At 37.7% G+C, this 20,360-nt stretch overlaps 7 protein-coding genes across 9 annotated transcripts; 1 reads left to right on the forward strand and 6 right to left on the reverse strand.

Moving 5' to 3' along the window:
* On the reverse strand, positions 2,629-6,236 carry LOC104707785 (putative E3 ubiquitin-protein ligase RF298). 2 transcript variants are annotated; one of them, XM_010424206.2, is made up of 3 exons: positions 6,030-6,233; positions 3,747-5,682; positions 2,629-3,351 (listed from the first exon to the last, which is right to left on the reverse strand). In XM_010424206.2, exons 2-3 carry the CDS (start codon positions 5,673-5,675, stop codon positions 2,818-2,820), a joined length of 2,463 nt encoding a protein of 820 aa, XP_010422508.1. In that variant the 5' UTR covers positions 5,676-5,682; positions 6,030-6,233; the 3' UTR covers positions 2,629-2,817. The 2 variants fall into 2 exon arrangements, with proteins under 2 accessions (XP_010422508.1, XP_019084158.1); XM_019228613.1 differs by lacking the exon at positions 2,629-3,351 and adding an exon at positions 3,515-3,630 and having other exon boundaries at positions 6,030-6,236.
* Positions 6,266-8,407, reverse strand: LOC104707786 (transcription termination factor MTERF4, chloroplastic-like). Of its 2 annotated transcripts, none has more exons than XM_010424209.1 (2): positions 8,314-8,407; positions 6,266-8,087 (listed from the first exon to the last, which is right to left on the reverse strand). In XM_010424209.1, the coding sequence occupies exon 2, from the start codon at positions 8,078-8,080 to the stop codon at positions 6,464-6,466; it is 1,617 nt and encodes a 538-aa protein (XP_010422511.1). In that variant the 5' UTR covers positions 8,081-8,087; positions 8,314-8,407; the 3' UTR covers positions 6,266-6,463. The 2 variants fall into 2 exon arrangements, with proteins under 2 accessions (XP_010422511.1, XP_010422512.1); XM_010424210.2 differs by having other exon boundaries at positions 8,276-8,378.
* Positions 8,605-10,187, forward strand: LOC104707787 (auxin-binding protein 1). Its single transcript, XM_010424211.2, has 5 exons — positions 8,605-8,753; positions 8,992-9,098; positions 9,177-9,377; positions 9,782-9,846; positions 9,927-10,187. Exons 1-5 carry the CDS (start codon positions 8,636-8,638, stop codon positions 10,030-10,032), a joined length of 597 nt encoding a protein of 198 aa, XP_010422513.1. The 5' UTR covers positions 8,605-8,635; the 3' UTR covers positions 10,033-10,187.
* LOC104709779 lies at positions 12,270-13,037 on the reverse strand. The gene has a single exon (XM_010426339.1). The coding sequence runs from the start codon at positions 13,011-13,013 to the stop codon at positions 12,270-12,272; it is 744 nt and encodes a 247-aa protein (XP_010424641.1). The 5' UTR covers positions 13,014-13,037.
* LOC104709780 lies at positions 13,625-14,584 on the reverse strand. The gene has a single exon (XM_010426340.1). It carries the CDS (start codon positions 14,582-14,584, stop codon positions 13,625-13,627), a length of 960 nt encoding a protein of 319 aa, XP_010424642.1.
* LOC104709781 lies at positions 15,532-16,371 on the reverse strand. The gene has a single exon (XM_010426341.1). It carries the CDS (start codon positions 16,369-16,371, stop codon positions 15,532-15,534), a length of 840 nt encoding a protein of 279 aa, XP_010424643.1.
* On the reverse strand, positions 18,647-19,198 carry LOC104709782. The gene has a single exon (XM_010426342.1). The coding sequence runs from the start codon at positions 19,196-19,198 to the stop codon at positions 18,647-18,649; it is 552 nt and encodes a 183-aa protein (XP_010424644.1).

Raw genomic sequence — 20,360 nt, forward strand, 5'->3', positions numbered from 1 at the left:
AAAAAAAAAAAAAAAAAAAAAACAAAACAGAGACTTTTATAAACAAAAAAAAAACGCAACAACAAGCGTCGAAATTGAGAAATGGGTAGTGAGAGTGAGTTAGAAAGAAGATGGTAATGTGGTTGAAACTGAGACTTCTTTGATACTGGTGACGATCAAATGACTGAAACAGGAGGGAAATTTTAAGGAATATATATAGAGAAGTGAAGGTATCTTTGAAGAGAAGTGAGAGAGACAAAAAAAAAAATGTAATCAAAATGGCTTAAGAAGGAAGCGAAATCAAGAGCGCTGGAATAAACTTTCTTCTTCTCTTCTTCTTCCTCTCGCTTTTTGTTTTCTGAGATTACTTTTTTTGGGTGGGATTGTGATTGTGAAGAAAGAAGGAAAGAGTCATAAATGCAACAACAAGAGTGAGAAGTGGGTTTTAGTTTTTACATTTTCTGATTCGTTTTTTGTGTCAGTCAGAAAATAAAAGAAAATGTAATTTTATGTCGGGAATATGCAACAGGTAAAACGGCTGTCCGAGCCTTTAGGTTCGGGAGTGACAGATCAGCAGGTTCGGAAGTAAGAGGAGCCTAGGCGGGGTTTGTTGACGCCTGGGTGGTGGGTTCGTAACTCACATGACATGTGTGTACTTTAGGCTTTTTGTCCGTTGACACGTCCTTATTTTTTTTTTTTTCGTTTTTTTGTTTTCTAAACACACACGTTAATTACCTAACAAACAGTAATATGTTAATTTTATTTTCTTATGCTATTGTACCGTATTTAAATCATTTAGATTATAGGTGGATCTCTATTTCTGTAAAGAGGTAGCCAAGAGAGATAATTCCAAGTGATCAAAGCCAAAGACGAAATTGTTATAAGCTCTATGGCCCCATAACTCCACCAAAAGAGAATTTGCACACCTGTTGGAATGTGCGTTTTGTTGTATGTTTGTAAACTATCCTCTCAGTGGTCATGATCACATCGCACCGATGTGCGCTCACCAAAGTTGTCAAAGATATGTTTTTTTTTAACTAATAGATCTTTGATGTTGGCTTGTTGATGATGATGGTGGAAATAGAGATGAATGTTAGTGATGCTCTGTGACTAGTCATTTTCACTCCATCTGCTTGTTCATTTCTTTATGCTCCATAGTTATATACTTATACCTAACCAAAAAAAAAATACGGCTTCTAATGATTACCTATACAATGAGTACAAATTCGACCTATAGGTATTAGTTGTTATTATTTTCACAACGATATAGTTAAAATGATTAATTCTTAAATTGGAGTAAATTTTCAACTTAGAATACATATTAGGACGCATCAAATCCTATATTTCATCATGGTTGTACCATTTAATTCAATGGCTAATCATTTACCTACGAGACTAATGAACCCATGCATTAAAATTTAACCATTTGTGTATTTTGATAAAGAAAAATTTATTAAAAAGGTTGATTCATCCACACGTAGTGATGATAAAAAGCGTCACATACGTCTCTTATAATAATGTAATTTTATGTCGGGAATAATGCGTTTTGCTTGCTTTCCGGCTAAACACACAAAGAAAGAGTACTATCAAACTCTAAAATGAGTGTATAGAAGTCATTGCCATTGGAAAAATCATTAATCAAAATCCATATCTTAAAGCATCGATGGATAATTAATTGGTCATATAAAATGTCATAGTGGCTAAAACTCGAGAGTATACCTGTTGCTAAAATGTAAGTTTAAAGGCAGAGCCGTGCCAAGAGTTACATGGACCAGAAGCAATACTAAAAAAAAAGGCTTTAATTCAAAACAAAAAGTATCAAAACAGACCAAAAACATGAGATTTACAAAGTGGATTTAGAAACCAAACATGAAAAATATTTAGTATTTTCTGTTATTTTAACTGAAGAAGAAGAAGAAAAAAAAGATAAAACATGGTAAAAATATAAAGTGAAAAGTTTAAACAACGGTGATTCTCTTTTTTTCTTCTGTAATATATAGAAATTTTTTTATTTAGCCATAATATAATTAACAAACTTAAGAAAATAAGGCCTTAAAATTCTTTCAAAAATAAAAGGCCGGAAGCGAATGTTTATTTTTTTTGTACATAGCCACGGCTCTGCTTAAAGGTATATAGATAAATAAAATATACGTTAATACCATTAATCATTAGTATATTGATCGTATTCAACAATACATATCAAACAAAAACTTAAAAAGTTGAAATTAAGCATAATCCCTATTAAAAAAAAAAAATTATGTTAACGTTGCAAACAAGTTTTGTAGATTTCTTTTGTGGCAAAAAGGGGAAAAGAAAACTATGGATTGGTGTTTGTAATCTAGTAATTTATATGTGTAATAGCGTTGCGACCATGTTATTATTCAAAATGCATGTGGTTGTTAATAAAAAATGAGGTATATTAATTTTTGGAGCATTTACGTGTCACGTAGAGAATGAATATTAAGGTTTTACTTTGGTTCCAGTCTTCCAGAGTTTAGTTTTGCTTCCAAGACTCCAAAAGTTTAATGGAAAAAACAAGAAAAAGCCAAAGTCTCATCATCAAAGCAAATTCAGAGAAACATGTGTTAGGTGGTTTAGGACAATTTCAAAGAACCTCAGAGATAGACGATTAATAATCAACGATGTTGATAGAGAAGAAAGTTGGAAGAGCTTCCTCCATTTATTCTTTGAGGGATATATAGAAAATGAGCAAATTGTGAAGTCACTCTTTACAAGATGTGTATAACTTGGAATAGAGCAGTCCAAAGATAAAACAAAACCAAAGCAAAACCTTCATTGCCATATGGATTAAAAAAACCCGAGCGGAGAGAAAGCTTTTTACCCGCGAGCAAAACGAGCCTGGATCCTCCTCTGGATTTTGGCCCGACAAGACGGACAGTCTTCCATGGCTTCCTTCTCATGAAGCTGGTTACATTTAGAGCAAAGAACCTGATGGGCACAAGGCAAGAATATCACACTCATCTCTTCACACAAACACATCACACATTCCCTCTCTCTTTTGATTTTCGAATCTTCCCCGTGATTGTTCTCCCATACTTTTGCTCCTGCCATCGTGTTGGCCTTTGTGGTGGTGGTATGATTCATCCCGCTCTTGTTACCGTTATTGCTTCCATCTATGCCTTTTTTCAATGCAGCTATCTTCAAGCCGTCTGACTTGAGTTCCAGCTTTGAGATCTCGCTTTCAAGTCTTTTGATGTTCTCAATGTAGTATTTCACGTCGTTCTCTGCTTTTGTTTTGATCCGCTCTTCTTCTGCTTTTCCGAATTCTTCCAGTTTCCCTCTCTCTTTCTTTAATGCAGCCGCTTGTGCAACGAGTTTCCCTTTCGCTGCCTTTTCTTGTTTCCAAGTAGCCTGCAATTGAGTTTCATTAGTTGTCTTCATCATTACTTCCACACTTAGACTACAATCTTTTTTCATACCGACTACACTGTTAATCAGAAACATAATTTCTAATACAGTACCAAGGTTAATTCTTGATTTAAAGAACACGGCACAAGATGTATATAAAAGATAAACTCTCGGATGTGAACATATTTTTCCTCCAATTTCTCTTTATTCCTTTGAAACAATGAAAACCATTGGGAAAAACCCAAAATGTGAATATTCCAGCCAAAAGAATGAAATGATTACCTGAAAAAATAATTGTAGAGGAAAGGATATGATCAGTTACCATACAATAAAATACAGCTCCGAAGACGAGAAGACCTAAAACGTGCAAAGGCTTTTTGTCTACACAAGGAGCTAACCTCTATTTGGTTTTGGCGGGTTTTTGCCTTGGCAACTTCTTCCTGCAGCTCTGCCACCTTGTGTCTCTGACTCTTGAGCTCTTCCTGCAACAAAACCTTTTGCCCTTCCCACGACTGAGCATTTTTCAACGATCTTTGCACTCTCTCCTTTGCTTCTCTACAGCTCTCAGCGGACTCGGCAGCTCTTATATTAGCAGCTTCTCTCTCTCTCTTTAACAGAGATTGTTCCAGCTCGAGCCTGCGAACTGTGTTGTTAGCTCTTTCAATCTGGTTGGTCGCGTTATTCAAGGCCAACTCCATTTCAGACCTCCTTTTCATAGTGTTTTCTTCCAGTAATTGCTTTTCTTTCCTGAACTCTTCTGCCTCTTCTTTCTCTTTTCTTAGTGCCTTAAGCTCTGGTTGGTCCTTAAGAAGTCTAACAGTAGCCTGCTTTACTTTCTGATTAGCCCAGTCTGTCCAGTCCTGCAATTCTTTCTGCAGATCTTTCATTCGGGGAACTAGCTTTAGAATCAATTCATCTCTTTTATTTCGGGGAACATATATTCCCAGAGATGCATCATAAGGGATTGCAGCATAGTAATCTGGTGCTGGCTTTGTAGATACAGAAGCCTTTTCTTCAGGCTGAGAACTGGACTTCTTATCTGAAGCTACTGGTGCTGGAGCATTATTAGCAGGTAATGCAGTAACATACTCCTTCACATCTAATGCGGGCGAATCTGACTTAGTACTGTTACTAGTTGAGAGAGTGCTGCTACTACTACTCTCAGCTAAAGGAATTTTCACAACCTCTGTTGTTGTAATCTTTGAGGAAGAATTTCTTGCTTGTGCGGACAGTAAATCAGAAGCTGCTTTGCTTCTTTTCTCCACAAGGAAACCACCAAACTTTGCCGTCTTATAGCCACCACCTTTGCTATAAGTTCTAATCTTCTCCACACATGATTTCTGCCGGAGCATGGCCAATTCTTTTTTGGTGCGGCCTTTTCGACAAGATACTAATTTTTCATCAGAAACAGAAGTCAGGGATGCACTTTTAGTGCCTTCAGCAGAAGCATTGGTAACAGAAAATACCTCTTTTCCAGGTGTTGCTCCACTAGCATGAGGATTTTTGGAGTTGTTCACATTTGGGAAGTTCCCAAATTTGACTGGATCACTGTGATTGCACTGAGTATTGGACATTGGGGACTTTGGGTTATCTGAGTCAGTGGATTTTGGAGGAACAACCTCGGCACCTGGAGTTTCCGATGTTTTATTAGCATTGCAACCTGAAGAGCCCTCCATTCCTTCTCCTTCCACTTCAAATGCTTGCAAAACATTCAAGTCACACATCAACAGCCTCCACATAGCTTCAACTGTTGACAGCGATGGCCTAACTTCCCTAACAAGACTAATCTTCTCTACCAATGTATACGCAACAAGCTGTTGTAAATCCTGAAACACACAGTCTCTCGAACCAGCAACTTTTTTCCCACTCTTCAAAAAACTCAAGGTATCATTAACAATGTTTGACACGAGATCATTTCCTCCACAGTAGAGCCTACTGCTCGAAATAGCTTTGAGAACAACATCCTCACTATAACCACAATCCATAATCTGATTCATTGCATTACGGAAGAGGTTGAGTAAACTCGATGATAAAAGCTGTTCGAGCTGACAAGCAAACGGATCATCCCATCCTAAAGACTCAGACTCTTCCGCTTTCAGCTGCCCGTTGGAGTCGTTTTCACATAAAGGGTTTTGAGACTTGAGTGAATGTAACTCATATCGAGGGAACTCAGTCAAGGAAGCAGCAGTTTGTGGAGAAGGATCAGCTAACTTTCTCTTGTTCTTCCTTCCTTTCTCTTGTGGTGGTGACGACACTGAAGACGTCCCTACTTTGCCACCATTGAGAACACCACACTCATTCATTTCTTCTTCTTGCTTCTCAACCATTAAGATCCTGAGATTATAAAATGTGACAGAGATAAACAAAAAACGATTAGGTGTTCATACACCATATCACTTGTGACAGATTCAATAAAACAATCAAGGAAAGCTAGAAACATGTATCGGAGAAGCTTTGTGATAATGCAAATACGCACAGAGACGAACGATTATTCCCAAATTCCAATACAATCGTTCCAAATTCCCCAGGACAAATCAACCCAATTCTCCCACGGAAACAGATAAGATTTGATCAAACATAGCAGCTCAATCGGAATGCAATCGGAATCTGGATTAATACTAAAATCATTTGATCATTCAACCCAAAAAAAAAAAAACAAAATCACGGAGTCGTGAACTGACCGGAAACGGTGGAAGGCGAAACCGCGGGAAAAAAGACGATCGGAAGAGGATCAAAGAGAGATAGAGAAGGATCGATGAATATAAATAATAAATAAATAAAGAGTGTTGCAGAGAGCGAGAGGGCACTGTGAAGGAAGGAGAAGAAGAAGAAGAACAAGTGCGTGGCTAGAAGATGAAGGAGCTCACCAAAATTGATCGTGAGTTTTTTTTTTTTCTTTCTTTTTTTGACACAAGGGTTGGTGTTGAAAAGACTCAATATTACTGATTTGCCCTGAGGGTATTTTCGTCATTACAAGCTTCTGGTCCATTTTGTTCTGCTATGTATCAATATCATCATCAACTAAACATGATCAAAAAAGAATCAATCAATACAAGGATACAGATGATATAATATCTGGTCAACAAGACACAAAACTTTTATACGTTAGTCCGGTTTACGCAAACTCCTCGTCGTCGTCATCTTCTTCTTCGTCGTACTCGGAATCAGAATCAGGTTCCTCTCTCTCAGGTTGCATCAATGTACTCATGTCAAAAGAAGAAGAAGATGGATCAGATTCCACCTCTTCTATGTCTATTGTGTCGTAGCTCATTCTCTGTTCGAACTTGTCATCTGAACAGTTAAGCATCCAAGCCAATGAACATTTGATTCCTTTCTTGATGATCTTCTTGTGCCTCGGCTTTACAGTGGACTCAAGCCCATAGGTAAAGAACGCGGGGAAATCCACCAGATCTTGGAGTGGTCTTCTCATTTCCTTTTTGAAGTATTCGAAGCTGAGTTTCATTATTCCGAGGTTCAAAGCCAGAACCTGAGGACAGCCGACTACCATTTTCCTCGTTTGGTCGTTTGAAAACCCACACTTGGTAAGGAAATCAATGTGCTTTAACATAGGAGACTCGCTGAGACTAACAAACTGCGGCATTCTCTCGATCAAAGAGCCGATATCCTCTGGGTTTAGATCGATGGCTGAACAAAGTAGCTTCTTTTGCGTCTCAAGCTTAGGTTTCAGATCGATTCCTATGATTTCAGGATACTGTGCAATTATAGAAGGAAGACATGTTTCTCTGACATTGAAATCTTGCAAGATTTGCACGTTTGGTTTCACCGTATCAGCTAATTCGAACCCAAGAATGTGAGGCCGCTTCTCAATCAACCTAGCTACAGCTAGTTTTGGAATACCAAGACCTTCGAGATACTCCACGAGAGGCTTAATTATCCGAGCTACCCTCATTCCCAAGATCTCCGGGTACCGAGTTAAAACACCGCCAATCTCCCTCCTAGCTACACCTATACCAACCAAATAAGCGACTGATGTGCTCATAGTCCCTTCCAGCTTAAAGCCTAAAACTTCAGGATACCTCTCAAGCACCCGAGGTACATCAGTCGGTTTAATATCCAGTCCTTGAAGATACTTAACCACAGGTGCAAGATCTATAACAACACTAGCGTGAAGAACCTGCGGGTATCTTCTAAGAAACTCAGTGAAAGTCGATTTCCTCACGCCTAGCTTCCCGAGATAATCAAGAACCGGAACCATGTTCTTCTTCACGCTACAACCAAGAACAAGAGGGTAATTGTTGATATCTTCAATAGTAAGCCCCAACTTGTGAAGAAACTCCACACGCTCTTTCATCACATCAGCTGTAACAGGGAGTTCAAGACCATCAAGCTCATCAGGAACAATCCCAATCCCACCCAAGAACTCATAAACCTTAGCACGGTTAGCAGCTTTATCTTTATTCATATCTAACAAACTAGGACGACTATACAAAGACTGAGAACCTCTTCCCTTATCCTTATCCCTATCCCGTCCCGAAGAAGAAGTAGAACGAGACGACCTTTCTCTTCTCGGTGAATCCACAGAACGTGAAGAGAATCTCCGATTCGCAATAGCGCATTGAACTGTTAGACCAAGTCTCTTCTTGTGGTTGCATAAGTTTCCATAAGTGGAATCAGAGAGCGAACGAGATCTAACGGCAAAAAACGACGGTGGCTCAAAATGAACTAGCAAAAACCCAGGTTTTGTGAAGCCGCTACAGAACCTAATATTCATCCTTTACCTACAAAAAAACGGAAGAACACGCTAAATCATACCAATTCGTACTAAACCCAGAAACCTGAACAGGATCAATTCAAACAATTCAGGAGTAGTTAACAACAACGAACCAGAAAACATAAACCTAATTAGAAGCAAGCCACATAAACTATGTCAATCTAGAGGAGAAGAAGAAGAATTGGAGCAACGTACAATTGAAATTGAAATTGAAATTGAAATTGAAATCTCACCGGAGACGAGGGTTTTAGAGGAGCGGGTAAGGGTTTTTTTTTTCTTTTTTCACAGGAGAAATAAGAGAATCCTCATCACTCTCCATTGAAATTGATTTATCCGAATTATTGACACTCTAAGTCCTTATTATATAGTATTTTCCATTATTTCCCCCAAATTATCCGAAATGTTCTCACTAACCCATACGTCCGCGATCAATTATGGTGCTTTTAATAGTTTTGGGGGCTTCTAAAGAAAAATATAAAGATGCGGGGCTATTTCGAAGTATCTCAATTCATTTTAGCAGTTGTGAGGGCTTCGTTTGGACGAAGCATCGAGAAAATGATCGTAATTTCGGTTGGTTCCGCTTCGTCATCTCCGATCGCTGCCGTATTCTCCGCCGCGCTTCTTCTGTTCTACTTCTCTGATACTACTCTAGGAGCTCCTTGTCCCATCAATGGTAAGTTTCGCGGTTTTTTCTCCTCTACTCCATCTAGTTAATACGGATTATTGCTCTGAATCTAACTCATAAGGTTTTTTTCTGTCGATCTCGTGTTCTCTGATTTGTGTAAGTTATTCTATGAATGTTTTGGAGTGAGATTCACTGCAATTTCATCGATCTGTAGCTTAGATATAGACACTTGAGAAATTCTGATGTTTTCTTTTTTCACTGGTTGAGTGGTGAATGGTGAATCTAGGTTTGCCAATCTTGAGGAATATTAGTGATCTTCCTCAGGATAGCTATGGAAGACCTGGTCTTTCTCACATGACTATTGCTGGCTCCGTATTACATGGAATGAAAGAGGTAATGATCAAAGCCATTGCTGTTTTTTTTTTTCCATTGTTGGAAACAGTAACACTGAATCGCGCTACTGATTTCCAGGTGGAGATATGGCTTCAAACATTTGCACCAGGTTCAGAGACGCCAATTCACAGGCACTCCTGTGAAGAGGTTTTTGTTGTCCTCAAGGGCAGTGGTACTCTGTATCTCGCTGAAACACATGGAAATTTCCCTGGGAAACCAATTGAATTTCCTATCTTTGCTAACAGTACGCTTCATATTCCCATCAATGATGCTCATCAGGTATGTCTTTCTACCTCCCACATCGTTTCCAGATGATGATTTGGCTCTTTCCTTGAGTCTTAGACTTTGATATCCTAGTTTGTTTGACCTTTAATTGTAATCTTGATTAAGAGCAAAAAAAACTCCATGTAAGGCTGATGATAAACAGTCCATTGTCGAATGCACAGATGTTAACTTAGAATAACATTTGAACAAATACATTGTAATTTCCCTAAAATGGTTTGAGTGTATTACATGTGCTGCATGTCTTATGTCACTATTAGATTTAGATGAGCACCTTATTCACAGACGCTGTATATCATTATAGATCAGAGAAAGTGTTTTGTTTTTTTTCTTATGCTAAAAACTCTATTAGGTTTATCATATGGGAACTAGCTCACAATCGTCCATTACGGTTCTTACAGGTCAAGAACACGGGTCATGAAGACTTGCAAGTGTTGGTTATTATATCTCGGCCGCCTATTAAAGTGTATGTAACATCTCCCAAAATTGGCTTATAGATAGATATTTCATTCTACTAATCATATGGACAATCGATTTTTTAAACAGCTTCACCTACGATGACTGGTTTATGCCACACACTGCTGCGAGGTTGAAGTTCCCTTACTATTGGGATGAGCAATGCCTTCAAGAATCGCTAAAAGACGAGCTTTAAAGCAATGATGTCCGAGGCCAAAACTTAGCACAATCTTTAGATAGTTAATATATAGTTAAGGTTTTGTGACACTACGTTGATGTTGGTAAACAAGAATTTTACATGAATGATGTTACCAGAAAGTAATTGAATGTTCAATCTTTGATTTTTGTCAAGTCAAGCGAGTCTTATTGGTCATGAAAATATGTAATTGTTCACATCTTGATTACGGTTGAAAAAAAAAAACAAAGAGTTTCACTTACTTTTACATTTTTCTTCTTCTAAATCCAAGTGGCGAAATATGCAAAAGGCTTGAATCACTAAATCTTGGTTATTGTTTCTAATTTTCGGAATAATAATGATTTCACCAATCACATTGTGTGATTACCACTATGGTATCACCCAAAAGATGGAAGATGAAGAAGACCTAACTTGGGACATAAATAAGATGTCTAGACATCGAAATCATAGAAAGCTTTATGCGTCTTGGGACATAAAGAAAGTGGTGATGCAACCATTTGTTTTGTCTCTTGTACTCTGTGATGAGTGTCCATGTGTGAAAGTTATCAATGACACTCTCAAATAGTGGCCGAATTGGTTCGATGTCCAATTCAAACTAACAAAGCCAACCACTTCAGTTTCACTATTGGGCCTTTTTATTAGGCTTTGGCCTACAAAAATGATAATTCATGAATCAAAGCGAAATGTAAGAGTCTTTTGTCCCACATCGGTCACTTTACACATTTTGTGTTTGTTTATATATGACACAAGATGAAGTGTATACCGTCGAACTAAGTAACGAGAGCTTGTAACCCAAGTGGGGACTATAAGATGGTGGAACACTGGTTCGGTTCCTCAGGCCGGTTCTGGTGTCGGCATGGTTTCTGAGCTGCCCAGTCCAAGCTGTGAGTTGTCCGTGTGGGTTGAGCGAAGGCTCGGCTCAGGCGGGTTCTAAAGTTGGAGGGTAATGCGTGAGGCTGGCTTCACAGAGCAGCGATTACTTCCCGCTTACAGCAGTGGACGGTTCACAGCTCAGCGCCGCCCAGAGCCACTATGGCCTGTTTGTTCGACCTCAGCTGAACCACCATTTTTTCCCCCTCTTTTTTAATTTACTGCCTTTTCTAGCCAGTTTAGGGTTTAGGGTTTATGTTTTAAGAGTGAACACATAGAAACAAACTCGGATTGTGCAATGACTAAAGCTGTGAAACGTAAAGAAAACTAAGTTTGAACAAAGCAAGAGACTTTAAGAAAGACGAAACTGCAGAGAGTTGAAACCTTCAATAGGTTATACAATGAACCATACTTAATGTTTGCTAACCAAAGAAATGTGAATTAAGAAGAGTCAAGGATAAAAGAGCCACGAGTAAGATGTGTAGGAAGGATCTGAATTGTATCTTCGTGATCAACACCAACCACCCAGAATGAGGGTAATGCGTGAGGCTGGCTTCACAGAGCAGCGATTACTTCCCGCTTACAGCAGTGGACGGTTCACAGCTCAGCGCCGCCCAGAGCCACTATGGCCTGTTTGTTCGACCTCAGCTGAACCACCATTTTTTCCCCCTCTTTTTTAATTTACTGCCTTTTCTAGCCAGTTTAGGGTTTAGGGTTTATGTTTTAAGAGTGAACACATAGAAACAAACTCGGATTGTGCAATGACTAAAGCTGTGAAACGTAAAGAAAACTAAGTTTGAACAAAGCAAGAGACTTTAAGAAAGACGAAACTGCAGAGAGTTGAAACCTTCAATAGGTTATACAATGAACCATACTTAATGTTTGCTAACCAAAGAAATGTGAATTAAGAAGAGTCAAGGATAAAAGAGCCACGAGTAAGATGTGTAGGAAGGATCTGAATTGTATCTTCGTGATCAACACCAACCACCCAGAATGAGGGTAATGCGTGAGGCTGGCTTCACAGAGCAGCGATTACTTCCCGCTTACAGCAGTGGACGGTTCACAGCTCAGCGCCGCCCAGAGCCACTATGGCCTGTTTGTTCGACCTCAGCTGAACCACCATTTTTTCCCCCTCTTTTTTAATTTACTGCCTTTTCTAGCCAGTTTAGGGTTTAGGGTTTATGTTTTAAGAGTGAACACATAGAAACAAACTCGGATTGTGCAATGACTAAAGCTGTGAAACGTAAAGAAAACTAAGTTTGAACAAAGCAAGAGACTTTAAGAAAGACGAAACTGCAGAGAGTTGAAACCTTCAATAGGTTATACAATGAACCATACTTAATGTTTGCTAACCAAAGAAATGTGAATTAAGAAGAGTCAAGGATAAAAGAGCCACGAGTAAGATGTGTAGGAAGGATCTGAATTGTATCTTCGTGATCAACACCAACCACCCAGAATGAGAGATTCTCGTTCAGTACTCTGTTTTTGTGTATAAGAAAATACCCTTCTTCAGGCAGATTCAACTCACCCCTCTCGTCTATCTTAACCAACTCGTTCCTCAGTTCTTCCACGTTATCGTTCATCTTCACACTCACAGCCACCGGAATCTCCTTGGCAGCTTCACTCTCACCTGAATACGGCAAAACGTATACGACAATCCTTTTGTTCCGGATTCTCTCCTTCACAGACGAATCTTGAATGTTAGTGATCATCTCTTCGACTGAGTTTGACGATGGAGATTGCTCGGTCTGAGGCACAGTCGAATCTTGATAATAAGGGTTGATGACATTTTCTGTTGCAGTCGAATCTTGATCATGACCGGCGATGATCTGTTCTGTCGAGTTTGACGGTGGAGGAGATTGCTCGGGTTGATTGTGATTAAGGTTATGGTCTGGAGACACGAAGAGTTGGAGACGAGATTCGTAGACGATCTTGTATTGTTCGACATTAAGATCGTCTTGAAGAACTATGCCGTCGAAGAGAAGGGTTTGTTTGGAAACAAGGATACGTTGACACTTCTCGATCTTCTGTTTGACCTCTGACAGTGTATCCTTGTGATCCACTTCAATCTCGAAGGATGAGCCACTCTGAGTCTCGACGAACAGCTTCATCACTGTACCAATGGTGTTTCAAGATCTATGGAGACTGTTGAAGAAGAGAGAAACTGATGACTTGTAAAGAAAGATTCCTCACGAATCGGTTTTTATATCATCAAATCGATGAGAATCTTAACCGTCGGTTTTTACCAATTTACTAAAACGATCCAACGGTATCAATTTAACATTCGCTGTGTAAAAAATCGAAATGCGTTGAAACGCAGCGTTTGTTGCATAGTGTTTTTGGTGTTGTGATTTTTTTGTTGGTTTTAGTTTTTGAATAAAAGCAAGAAACTTTACTCTCTTTTGACCTGTTCTATCCATAAAAGAGATTCAACATTTGATCTTTATACTTGTTTGTGTAATGCCAGATCATTAACTAATATCATTGTATCAAAACAGAAAAATGTAAATTAGACCATCCGAATGCACAAGAGCTTAAAGTGAAGCTTGATAGCTGATTTCGACAAGATGTAACTCTACAAGGACTAGTTTCTCTTCTTTCACCTCATCATATTGGTAAATTAACATGTCTTAGCATATTTGCAGAGAAAGCTGTAAAGTTAGAACGAAGCAAGAAAATTTTAAAACTATAAGAAAAGAGGAGACTGCACACCACAAGGAGATCATGGATAACCAGCTGTGCGGGAAATCTCAATTGTATCGCCCTCAGCAACACCGTACCAGAAGAATGTCATAGTTTCGGCCAATGGTTTCAGTTTGTGAACAAAGAAATACCCTTGGTGAGGCAGATCTAACTCACCCCTCTTTTGCATCTCAACCAGCTCTTTCCTCAGTTCTTTAATTCTATCATTTGTGTTAACCTCCATTCGAATCTTTCTGGTCTCTTCAAATGGCTGCACGAATACTGTCAGCTTTATCGACGGGAACGGGATGATCTTGATCTTCTTCTTCACAGGAGAACCTGGAATGTTAATGATCTCCTTGACTGAGTCTGACGTTGAAGATTGCACAGGCGGCAAAGTATCTTGAAGGCCAAGTAACTCTTCTACTTCACGTAACGATAGTGGTTCATTGTTGTTGTTCTTTAGGGTTATCTTAGACCAATCTTGACCAAGGAACTCTTCAACTGAATCTGATGTCACTGGAGATTTCTCGGTTCGAACAGCTTCACTCCTGTAACTGCTGCTCCCAACCGTCACAGGCGGCAAAACATCTTGAGTACCAAGTAACTCTCCACTCAGATTTGACGGCAGTGATGATTCATTGTTGCTGCTCCTCACCATCACCGGCCAATCTTGATGACCGTGAATGATCTGACGGGTTAAGTTTGACGGTGCTGGAGATTGCTGGGTTTGATGAAGAACTTGATCGTCGTTGTTGTGATTAGGGTTATAACGGTAAGAAGAGGAGAATAGTTCGAGACTAGAATTGTTGACGATCTTACATTGTGCAGCATTAAGGTGGTCTTGAAGAAGAAGCTTGCCTTTAAAGAAAAGGGTTTGTTTGGAAACAGGAATACCTAGATTCCTCTCTATCTTCTCTTTGATAGCTAACAATGTATCAAAGTTAAACACTTCGATAACGCAGACTTCATTACCATGATTCTTGACGGTCACCTTCATACTTGTATCAATGCGTGAAGAAGGAAGTGAAGAGAAAGAGAGAGAGAGAGAGAATGCTGATTTGCGACGAAAACTTTTCCTCACAATTTGGTTTAGATATCATTTGATTCACGTATAAAATGGGTCAGGTTTGGGCCTGGCACAATTTCAACCTTCTTGTTTACGTGTTGTTTAAGTTAATCAAAGGCCTCGTTTTGAACAAAGTTTCTTATTTACATAAAGCTATGAGACGAAAAAGACAATTTCGATAAAAGCAAGGAACTTCAAGAAAGACTGAACGGTACGTATAAGGAAGGAGGAGATTGCAGAGAGTTAAGCTGGGTTCAAGCATGATCAGCTAAAAGACTGTATAATGCTTCTTTGTCTCTTTAAATAACGGATGTAGCTATAACATCTGATTTCGTATGCACACAAAAGCAACGCATAGTATTTTCCTTAAAATTGCTTACATGTGCTACATGTCTTATGTCACATCTTTGTCCAAAAAATTCTTACTGATATTAACATGATATCAATAGACTGTTCCTACTATCCATACACTGCTGCAATGCGTCCAAGAATCCCTAGAAGACAGAGCTTTAAATCAAAGCCCGAGGCCAAAACAGAGCACAAACAGAGTGAGTCATGGCACTGGCATATATAACTTGTCAAGTATCCGCAGCAGCAGTTTGATTAACTTCTTAATGAGAACTTTTTGAATCCATAACTTTTAAAGTTTTTGTTCATACCATAATACACACAATGTTACGTTGCAGAGTGATCTTAATGATTAATTAATGTGATCTTTGGTTTTAGTTTCAAGAAAGCAAGAAAAAAAAAAACACTACAAGCTGTAATGAAAGTTTGTTTATTAAGGTTTGAACAAAGTACCATATAGTTATTTATTTTCTTCTTTATGATCTATAATAAGACAATTTTGGTACAAGGCTGCAAGATAGACTAAGGAGCTATACAAAGTAAGAGGAGGCTGCAAAGAGTTTAAGCTCAATTGTATCGCCGTCAGCAACATGGTTCCACATAAATGACTTAGTTTCCAACAGTATTCGCCCTCTGAGTATAAAGTAATACCATTCGAGAGGCAGATTTAACTCACCCCTCTCTTTCATCTTAACCAGCTCTTTCATCAGTTCTTCAACGTCATCACCTGCGTTAACCTCCACTGGAATCATCCTGGTCTCTTCAAATGGCTTCACAAATACTGTCAGCTTTATCGATGGGATGGTCTTGCTCCTCACAGGCGAATCTGGAATGTTGATGACCTCTTTGACTGAGTCTGACGATGAACATTGCTCGGGTTGAACCACTTCTTGATACCTGTTTCTAGTGCTTCCAACCGTCACAGGCGGAAAATCTTGAGGGGCAAGTAACTCATCAAGTGAATACGACGGTCGTGATGATCCGTTATCGATCCTCCTTGCCATGACCTTTTGGATTCGCCCAGGCACTTGATATTTGTTGCTCATCATCACAGGCAAATCTTGATTGTGGACGAACCCATGAATTGGATTTGATGAAGATTGCTCGGTTTGAGGCACTAGATCGTTGCTGTATTGGTTAGGGTTGTGGCCAGGAGAGATGGAGAGAAAGAGACGAGAGTTTTCTGGGATATTGCATTCAAAGTAATGAAGAGGGTCTTGAAGAACCTTGCCTTGGAAGAAAAGGGTTTGTTTGTAAACAGGGATCGCTAGAGACTCCTCGATCATCTCTTTCATCCTTAACACTGTATCCAAGAAATGAACATCAATGAAGAACGATGAGCCCCTTTGAGTATCGATGAGCAACTTCATAATCGTATCAATGGTGTTTGAAGATCCGTGGATGGAGATTGGTGAAGAAGATATGATCCGATGACGAAAGTTTTATTCGTAAGTTGGTTCAAATATCGGTTAAATTAAAAAGCCTATGGTCAAAGAATCTTACCGTCAATTGCTCTCCTAACTCATATGATCCAACGGTTAGATCAAACATTTTTGAAATGGGTTGAAAACGCAACACTTGGATTAAAAATAAATAATAGATCCGGCACATTAACTTGCTCCATTTAAAGACCTTGATACTTTATTTTTAAGAACATTTAAGAGAAAGTTATTGATTCTATAATTTTAATGGATTTGAATATCTAAATTAAAATTGTGTGTTATTTAATTATTGATTTTAAAATATTTATTAAAATTATGTGTTGGTTTTATGATTTACAAATACTTGTTAAAATCTTATTTATTTAATGATTTGTTTTTGGATTTCAAAATCTACATTATACTTTAAATGAATTTGAAAATATAAGATAGAAAGATTTAAATCCAAGGATAAAACATATTATTTCATGATCCATGTGTTTTGATTTTCATAATTTACAATTCTATATGGATTTAGAAATCAATTCTCCAGTTCCTAAGTTTTTTTACCTAGAAAAACTAAATTGTTTTATATATGTAGTTTTTTAAATATTTCACTTTCCCAATTAAATAGACTTTTAGTTCATCTTCTTATTTTTCATATTATCATTTTTTAAAAATCCAAATGTATAGTATACTGTGGAGATTGATTAGTCGTTTGTGTTTATCTTGACTTTTTTTTTTAACGATTAATATACAATTTCAGAACTTTTTTTTAATAAAAATATATAATATTAAAAAAAACAAAAGTTGAGCTATTTTGGAAAAAAAAATGGAAAAATGATTACATAGGGGTCAAAGTTGTTATTATTAATAGGTAATTACATGTCTTATAAGTATATATGTTTTTGCAAAAAGCAAGAAACGATCAATAAAGATTGCAGAGAGTTGATCCCCGGTATTAGATTGGCCGTAATGAACAACAGTTTTTTTATTGAGGAGACTGCAAAGAGTTTTATTTATATCATCAACTTATCTAGTGAAGATGTGGAAATTTCTATTTACAGATTACAGCATTTCCATTGATGTTGCTAGAGGATATAATATTTATTTTTCTCCTAGAAAAAATAAAAGATGCATCCTCTTTTGATGCCACATAGACACCCAAGGTGTTTGGAAATGTGAGTTCTCTTGCATTTTTATGCAACAAAAATTTGACATTTGATCTTATGTACGTACATCTTCTTATTATAGGCCAGATAATCAAGGCCTTTCAAAATTTTCATTTTGATAATCTTATTGTAAAGCTTTGTGGAGAATATAGAGAGAGCTTGAAATGAAGAAGTTTGATTGATTGCTCTTTTCTGGATTTGGCCCACATTAACTCATAATTAGTCATATAACTAATCAAAACGAAAGGTAGGTCTTTTGTCCCACATCGGTCACTCTACTCATTTGGTGTTTGTTTATATATGACACCAAATGGAGTGTACGACGTCGAGCTAAGTAACGAGAGCTTGTAACCCAAGTGGGGACTATAAGATGGTGGGACACTGGTTCGGTTCCTCGTGTCGGTTCTGGTGATGGCATGTTTCTGAGCTGCCCAGTCCAAGCTGTGAGTAGTCCGTGTGGGTTGAGCGAAGGCTTGGCTCAGGCGGCTTCTAAAGTTGGAGGGCAATGCGTGAGGCTGGCTTCACAGAGCAGCGATTACTTCCCGCTTACAGCAGTGGACGGATCACAGTTCAGCTGAGGTCGAACCAGCAGGCCATAGTGGTTCTGGGCGGTGACGTTTATGCTTTTTGTTTTGGGCTTGGTTAGGGTTTATGCGTTAAGGGGGAACACATACAATGACCAAAAGCTATGAAACAAATAGCAAACTTTGAACAAAGCAAAAGACTTTAAGAAAGAGGAGACTGCAGAGAGTTGAACCTTAATGAGAACTTGTCATTTGTCAAGTATCAGTTTGATACAACATCTTAATAACAACTTTTTTTGTTTATACCTTAATACACACTCAGTGTTTACTCTCTGCAGAGTGATCTTAATCAATTACTGTGATAGTAAGAGGAGGCTACAAAGAGTTTAAGCTGAATTGTATGGCCGTCAGCAACAAGGTTTCACATGAATGACTCAATTTCAATCAACGTTCGCCCTCTGAGTATAAAGTAATACCCTTCCTGAGGCAGATTTAACTCACCCTTCTCTTGTAACTTAACCAGCTCTTTCCTCAGTTCTTATCATTTGCGTTAACCTCCACTGGAATCATCCTGGTCTCGTCAACTGTCTTCACAAATACTGTCATCCTTATCGACGGGATGATCTTTCTCTTCTTCCTCAAAGGCCAATCTGCAGTAATGTTGATGACGGCCTCTTTGACTGAGTCTGACGATGAACATTTCTTGGTTTGAACCACTTCTTGATTTCTGATTCTTGTGCTGCTTCCAGTTCCAACCGTCACAAATCTTGAGACGTGAGGGGCAAGTAACTCATCAAGTGAATAAGACGGTCGTGATGATCCGTTGTCGATTCTCGTCGCCGTGATCTTGTGGAATGGTTTGTTAACGAACCCATCAACTGGCTTTGATGGAGATTGCTTGGTTTGATCGTTGTTCTTCTGATTAGGCATCTCGTCAGGAGAGACGTAGAGAAAGAGAAGAGAGTTGTCTCCGACATGCCATAATCGTATCTCAAAGTGGTCATGAAGATACTTGCCTTGGAAGAAAAGGGTTTGTTTGGGAACAGGGATACCTTGAGACTTCTCGATCCTCTGTTTCACCATTAACACTGTATCCAAGAAACCAACAAAAAATGGAGAACGATGAGCCACTTTCAGTTTCGATGGTCAACGTCATAACCGTATCAATGGTGTTTCAAGATCAATGAAGCAAAGAAGAGATACAGAGAAAGTGATCATTTGTGACGAGATCAGTGTTTAACCGTAAAGTTGGTTTAAATATCACTTTAAGCCTCTAGTCGACGAATCTTAACCGTCAATTGCTTTCCTTACTGATATGATCCAACGGTTAGGTTAACCATTCCTGAAATGGATTGAAACGCGGCGTTTGATTAAAAATATTATTTGAAGACCTTGACATATTATTGCAAGAACATTTAAGTTGGTATACTAATATAATCAGGTTTTATTTAGTTAATATAAATATTAGAATGTTATATATAATATGTTGTATTTGCAAAATTTACCCCATAGTAAATTTCTTTGTTTTGTAATATCAATGCACTTATATATATATATATATATATATATTTTATTTTGGTGTTTTTACAATAATTAACAGTACTTGTTAATAAAATTATATGGATTGACTTTGAAAGAACAATAAATATGTATACTTTAAAAAATACAATGAACTATGATTAAAATCAAAAAAAATTAAGACCATGGTTTTGTGCATGGTCTTAAACCATGGTCAAAAATACAATGAAATATGATTAAAATCAAATTTTAATCAATGCACTTATATATATATATATATATTATTTTGGTGTTTTTACAATAATTAACAGTACTTGTTAATAAAATTATAAGGATTGATTTTGAAAGAACAATAAATATGTGTACTTTAAAAAATACAATGAACTATGATTAAAATCAAAAAAAAATTAAGACCATGGTTTTGTGCATGGTCTTAAACCATGGTCAAAAATACAATGAAATATGATTAAAATCAAATTTATGGTGATTAATAGTGTTTAAGACCATGGTTTTTTGGAAAATCATTTCAAAAAAGATTATTGCACAAAAATATAATTCAAAAATGTTAAGATAGATTTTTAAAATATATATATCCGTTTATAAAAATTCAAATCACATCATATGCTGAAAAAAAATCTAATATTTTTTTAACTTTATGTATTAAATAGTAATTCAAATAATTAAAGATAAGATTAAATAAAAGTGAAAGGAGAATTATATTTTAATC

The sequence above is a fragment of the Camelina sativa genome, chromosome 8, assembly GCF_000633955.1.
Source record: "Camelina sativa cultivar DH55 chromosome 8, Cs, whole genome shotgun sequence".
NCBI classification, from domain to species: Eukaryota; Viridiplantae; Streptophyta; class Magnoliopsida; order Brassicales; family Brassicaceae; genus Camelina; species Camelina sativa.